The following is a 6,337-nucleotide window of genomic DNA, read 5'->3' as shown; positions in this document are numbered from 1 at the left end:
TCACTTCATTGGTTGGACAGAGGCATCAAATCCTTTATTGCTAGATATTGCAGCCTCATTTATGCTTGCTGCATTTTGTTTTCCAATATCATGAATCTGGAACTTCTCAAATTCAAGTTCCTTAAAGTAAACATATGGGAAAGAACAAAACAGAAATATGGAGACTCACAGCATGGCCTACAGCTCCCAGTCAAAATGCAGCCACACTTAAACCTTTTTGCTAGTTTAGTTACATTCAAAGTTGCACCAAGGCCAAGAATGAATCGTCCGATTAATCAACAATTGAACCCATTAAAAGAAACTACTACTTAAGGTACATAATTTGTCATCGTTCTCCTCGAGATTCCACAACCGAGGATACAAACACCGACTTTGTCAAAAGAAGCAAGGAGGGTTGATTTTCACAACACAGCCAACATGAACTACGGTGGACTCACTAAAGGTAGAGGTCCCAACAAAATGGTATATGGGGCTTTCCGTTGATGGAGAACCTTGGTTGTCCATCATGAATCATTACTTCCCTTTCATTGTCAATCCGTAAGAGGCTGTACATATTGCTTTTTCTGATTTGCAGTGAGCACATGAATGACATGGTCTCCGAGAGCAAGTTCTGTTACTCCCCCTCCACAATCCTAAATATCCATATAATCAAAACCAATAAAACAACAAAATCTATTTAGTAACCTTTTTGGTTTTAGAGACAATCAATGAATCAATCAATTGAAATAACATACACTGATGCTTCATGTCCAAGAATGCGAGGAAAGACTGAGTTTTGCTCCTACAATTTCCAAAGGAGTTGAGAGAAAAAATCGACCCAAACAGATTGTGGTATTTGCTGGAAAGTTGGAAAGTTTTTTAGATTGTAACAAGTTTTTTATTACCTTTGCTTCCCAGAAGTAGATATTAGTATAGCAGAGGAAAGCGTAGAGGATCTTAAGACGAACTTCCATTTTTTTTGGAGGTGCCATATCCACTTCCTCGATCAGTAACTGCTTTCCTAACTCCCATGCCATACCAGCTGTAAAAACACATCATCATTAGCTCAAAATTACTACCAAAATTCTCAAAAAGAAAATGAGGGAAAAAAAGGAAACCAAGAAAGTTTACATTATGTAAAAGAAATGGAGTGTAACAAACGTCCTACCTTTGCAATGAATGACTTGCCCCCACAATGCTTGACATTTGTCTTCTTGATTTCCTTTACTGATCACTGAAATATGAAAACTTTATGTTGAGCAGAGTTTGGTTGTTTTCTGAATACCGAGTTGGATTTTCTTGAGGTGTTCTTAGTAGATACTAACATCTACGAAGATAAAATGATAACTCTGGTATTTTTTCTTCTTTTGTGTGCGTATGTAGCAATTTTAGGTCCATAAAGTATCATGTTGATGAGCTTAACGAGGAGACATACACATATAAATGCACATTGCTCGAAGGTGTTGTCTTGTTTAACAACCTTGAGTAAACAAATAAGACATGAAGTTTGAGCAGTCAGCTGAAATAAAAGCAGGAAAGGAGAAGGTCTTGGCTATAAACCAAGCCATTGAAGACTATCTCCTACTAAAATCTGATGCCTATGTTTAAGATTGTTTTGTTCTAAGAAAGGCTTATCTTCTCTTTGTCTTGTATGTTTCGCCACAGTTGTCTCTGCTTTGTCAATTTGTATCTTGTCCGCAAAAGGTACTATTGCCAGCTGCTCATTTACTCAGAACAATAAGCAACTTTATGACTTGAAATGGAGCCTTGGCGTAACTGGTAAAGTTGCTGCCATGTGACTAGGATGTCACGAGTTCGAGCCGTGGAAATAGCCTCTTGCAGAAAAGCAGGGTAAGACTGCGTACAATAGACCCTTGTGATCCGATCCTTCCCGAGACCCCGGACCCCGCGCATAGCTGGAGCTTAGTGCACCGGGCTGCCTTCTATGACTTGGTGAATTTCAACAGGTGGATGATTTTCAATTAAGCGAAAACTAAAAGAAGAATTTCTACAATGACCTGCCATTTGATGATTTTAAATTTGAAGTTTAATGTTAAGTTAAGCAGCCAGGGAAGTGCTTATATATACAAGTGAATCAAGATTGGATCTACTCAAACAACCTAATTACTTGATTTTTCAAGTTTGTGAAAGTAACTAATTTCAGGTCAAGGAACCATCCTATAGAAACATGGAGCAATTAGAGAAAGCAAGAATCTTATTTATTTTTTTCTTAAAAAGAAGGAACAAGAAAAAACTGAAACAATACCATGATCTGTAGACGAGCTTGTGCTTGACGTCGCAGCTGCCGGCTATGTTGCTTACTGATCCAAACCTGTATCGAACATATTGTTTGTACATTAGATGCACGTTGATATTCAAAAACAGAATGTAGGATTTTGTTTCTACTTACGTCCATAATGAGGTTAAGACGGCTGCATCCTTCAATCTCTTCAATATCTTCCTTAAGTTTCACAGCTGAAGGCTCCAGAGTTTGTGGCCTGCGCCCAATCAACTTAATCTGTTTCAATGTTTCAATATCTGCAAAGCTAGGGGGAATCTCCTCAAGCTTGTGACACATTCTTATAACAAGCGTTTCAAGCTTAGGAAAAGATTCCTCTGGGTCATCCAACCTTGAGATACCTAACAACACCAGTTTCAACAACTTAAGTTTATTGAACTTGATATCTTTGAGGCACCACTCTTCCGACTTAATTCCCCAATCCTGTAATTTAAGATACTCTAGATTTGGTAGTCCCGCAATTGAGGGAGCTGCGCTTACTATATGAGGCCCTTCAAGTTTCAACTTCTTTAGATTTGAAGGAAAGTGTAACTCAGTTATACTAAATCTCCAACCGTCAAAGGAAAGGTCAAGTAATTGCAGCCGAGTAAGACTCTCTAGTTTGGGACTGAAAGTACAAATCTCTCCGGAAATTTCTAACCAAGAGATAGTGAGACTAAGATTTTGAATGTTAGGACACCTCTGTAATAAGCCATCCATGCATTCGCCATCATTAGCTGGATAACAAACATGCCTTAATATCCTCAAATTTTCCAATTTAGAGGATTCTTCAAAGATCCCCTGCTTAATGTTTTCCAAATAAAAAGCAACTCCAGAAATCTCAACATGTCTTAGTTTTTCCATTTTCCAAAAAATCGGGGGTAAAACTACTCTCTTGGAATAAAGAACATTTAAAGTTTCAAGATGGCGTAGATGTGATTCCGGATGGAAATCAAATTGCTCTGTCCTAACTGCGAGGTACTTCAGATAAATTAGTGGATGCAGTGTAATTGACGACAAAGGAACCACTTCATGAGAACTCAAATCCAACACCTTAAGAAATCCCAATTTACTAATCTGAGGGAAGGGATTCCATTGTAAATATTCTCCTTCATCATTTGTTATCAGTGACCTTAAATGTTGATGGAAAGGCTCCGCTGTGAGCAATGCACACGCAGAAAGTTCATCAGTGACAGTGATGCTCAGTCGAGTTTCCTTCCAATGAGAAGGTTGAAAGTCGCTATAATTCCCCTTCACTGCCAACATAAATTTTTCTTCTCTGCTTTTCTCCAAGCAAAAGTGAAGTACGACATCATGAACCTGGCAGTATTTGGCTTTACCGTTATAGCTTCTCTTCTCAACCATCACCACATTAGTGCTAATGAGATCCATCAAGTAACCTTCAGCTGCTTCTTCCATTGATTTCTCATATTCAATGTTCTGCACGAAGCCTTCCGCGATCCATAAACTTATCAATTTAGACACTGGAATTCTCGCGTCCTCCGGAAACATCCCCATATAAAGAAGGCAAGGCTTTAAGGAATCGGGTAAGTTGTCATAACTTAACTGCATAGTCGAAAGACTATATCCTTCAGGCTTACCTAGAGGGGAAAGTAGAGATTTTTTAACCTCATCCCACCAAGATTCTTCCATTTTCTTGCTTTTGATTATTCCAGCTACCAAGATAATTACCAAAGGCAATCCTTTGCATCTTTCTGCAACTGCTAAACTTACGTTGTGTAGTTCAGGTGGGCAACCTTCCTGTTGAAACACTTTTTTCTGCAACAACTTTAGACTCTCATCGCGTGTGAGGAATGGGAGAGAATAAGGATCGGTATCGTGCTTGACCTGCTTACCTACTTCCTCAAGTCGGGTTGTTACCATTATTTTACTTCCTGTTTCACCATTTGGGAAAGATAATCTTAAATCTTCCCACGCTTTAATATCCCACATATCATCCAAGACAATCAGATATCTCGTGCCAATTAATCTTTTCCTCAACATGTCCGCAAGTTCGCCAACCTCATCTACCTTGCCCTTGGAACCGGTAACTTGATTGAAAATCTCTTGTAATAACTCTTGTCGATTATATGTTTGGGAAATGATGCACCATGCTCGAACATCAAAATGGTAAACAATGTTATCATTGTTATACAACTTTCTAGCAAAAGTTGTTTTACCTTGTCCAGCCATCCCAACAATTGGGATGACGTCTAGCTCCTTTTTTCCTTCATTTAGACGCTTGATTATTCTTTCAGCGTCTTTCTCAAAACCAACTATCTCCTCGTCATTCATAGGGTCACTCTGTCGATTTTGCATATGTTTAGATGGCTCAGCCACCAAGCAGGGCCTAATCTCCAAACTCTTGTCAGACATCTTCCGTAGATAAAGTAGAAAACTCCTGCAAGTTCACCATACTCTTGTCATATTAATTTTCACTAAGAAGTACTTCCTTCGTTCCAGTTTATGTGAATCTATTTCCTTTTAAATTCTTTTAAAAAAGAATGATCTTTTTTCTAAATTTGAAAACAGTTTAACTTCGATTTCCCATTTTAGCCTTAATGAAAAACAGTCATAGCCACACCACACAAATGTTATCGCAGGTTTAAAAGTTGGAACCACATGTTTCAAAAGCCTTATAGTCACACAAATGTTATGGCATATTTAAGACCACGAGTTCTAAAGTCTTCATTTTCTTAATTAAATTTTGTATTCGATCAAATAGGTTCACATAAATTGAAACGACAGGACTGGTTTTTATTCATGTCTATCAATACTACTAAGAGACTATAAAGCTTCTGAAAGATCACACACAATGCTATAAGTTACTCAAGTTTCAAATATTTGCTATTAGTGACTGTTTTAAAATTATTGCTAATGACACATTTAAAAGCCTCAAAAAAATATAAAATTGAAGTTCTCTGGCTAGTCTGATATATATCAAAAAATTAATTTTCAAGAGTAAGACATTTTATAGTAGTAATTGTTATCAAGGTAGGAAAAAAGCAAAATGGATTCATGTAGTTGTTACTAGCATTGAAAAACTTACAGATATCAACTTAATTAGAGATTTGAGAAAGAAGTCTCACAATCAATCAGCCTGCTTTTATTTTCTTTCGCCTGTTTTTTTTTGTATCTTCAATATCTGATCTAATCCTAAAAATGAGAGAAAAAGACAATAATTAAACTTTACAATTATAATTAAAAGCTTAAAATACATATACGGTGATAAAAGAATGATTTAAAAAGGTGATAGAAATGATCAGGTCAACCAAATTATTATTAATTATGGAACAGCAAATTAAAAGTTACCTCAATGATCATGAATAGAATTTGCCACAAGGTGCTGTGAGATGATAAGTGAGGAGATCAAACCATAATTCGAGTTTTTAATGACACAAACAGACTGAAAGGAGCTCTGAATTATTTTGATTAATTAATTAATGGTAGGTAAACAGCAATTATTGCTTGATTAATTAATAGTGATACTGTAACAGCCGCCTGAGTGGAAAAGGACATGAACTTTCTCTATCGGTGCGGTGGAATTACGGGAACGGCGTTTAGATTACTAAGGGTATTGATAGGTAAACAACAATTTATTGCTTAATTAAGTAATTAATTACGCATGAGGACGGCCTTTGAATACTCTCTAGTCCAAAATAAGTGATTTTTTGGCTTTTTTCTTATCGTACAAAATAAATAATTTTTCCAGATTTTAAGAGTAAGAAAAATAAATAATTTTTCCAGATTTTAAGAGTAAATTAATTATTTTTTTCCTACATTGCCCTTGGAGTAATTAATGTTGGAGAATGTGTTAGGAGTATTTATGTGAAGAGATAGTGAAGGTTAATATGGTCAATTTCATTGCTAATTAATGTTAAAAGGTGAATTTCTTAATATGTGTAAAAACAACCAAAAAATCACTTATTTTGGACCGGAAGGAGTAGTATTATTCTCGGGCAAAAATCAGTTTTTGGCACCCTTATTGATTTTTGATTAAAAATTTATGAGGCATACATCTCATGTTAGGACTAGTGTCTTATACCAAATATATAGACAACCCTTTAACTTAATTTTCAC

General features: G+C 36.3%; 2 protein-coding genes across 4 annotated transcripts; both read right to left on the bottom strand.

The window, feature by feature from the left end:
• LOC104231299 (alcohol dehydrogenase 3-like) lies at positions 1-1,016 on the bottom strand. The gene is made up of 3 exons (XM_070172894.1): positions 885-1,016; positions 552-632; positions 1-120 (listed from the first exon to the last, which is right to left on the bottom strand). Exons 1-3 carry the CDS (start codon positions 1,014-1,016, stop codon positions 1-3), a joined length of 333 nt encoding a protein of 110 aa, XP_070028995.1.
• LOC104231300 (putative late blight resistance protein homolog R1B-16) lies at positions 993-5,710 on the bottom strand. Of its 3 annotated transcripts, none has more exons than XM_070172555.1 (6): positions 5,570-5,710; positions 5,307-5,413; positions 2,390-4,658; positions 2,246-2,311; positions 1,148-1,213; positions 993-1,021 (listed from the first exon to the last, which is right to left on the bottom strand). In XM_070172555.1, exons 3-5 carry the CDS (start codon positions 4,631-4,633, stop codon positions 1,211-1,213), a joined length of 2,313 nt encoding a protein of 770 aa, XP_070028656.1. In that variant the 5' UTR covers positions 4,634-4,658; positions 5,307-5,413; positions 5,570-5,710; the 3' UTR covers positions 993-1,021; positions 1,148-1,210. The 3 variants fall into 3 exon arrangements, with proteins under 3 accessions (XP_070028656.1, XP_070028968.1, XP_070029301.1); XM_070172867.1 differs by having other exon boundaries at positions 5,347-5,413; positions 5,570-5,709; XM_070173200.1 differs by lacking the exon at positions 5,307-5,413.
• Positions 5,711-6,337: the final 627 nt, after the last annotated feature.

Source organism: Nicotiana sylvestris, chromosome 1, assembly GCF_000393655.2.
Source record: "Nicotiana sylvestris chromosome 1, ASM39365v2, whole genome shotgun sequence".
Classification (NCBI taxonomy): Eukaryota; Viridiplantae; Streptophyta; class Magnoliopsida; order Solanales; family Solanaceae; genus Nicotiana; species Nicotiana sylvestris.
Note: the sequence above shows the minus strand (reverse complement) of the source record. Positions and strands in the feature narration are given on the sequence as shown.

Coding starts and splice junctions, on each gene's coding strand:
- LOC104231299 (XM_070172894.1), bottom strand. CDS start 1,016: ATGGCATGGGAGTTAGGAAAGCAGTTACTGATCGAGGAAGTGGATATG. Junction 633..884: donor TCTACTTCTGGGAAGCAAAG/GTAATAAAAAAC, acceptor ATGGATATTTAG/GATTGTGGAGGGGGAGTAAC. Junction 121..551: donor CAAATCAGAAAAAGCAATAT/GTACAGCCTCTT, acceptor GTTTACTTTAAG/GAACTTGAATTTGAGAAGTT.
- LOC104231300 (XM_070172555.1), bottom strand. CDS start 4,633: ATGTCTGACAAGAGTTTGGAGATTAGGCCCTGCTTGGTGGCTGAGCCA. Junction 2,312..2,389: donor GTCTTAACCTCATTATGGAC/GTAAGTAGAAAC, acceptor TGTTCGATACAG/GTTTGGATCAGTAAGCAACA.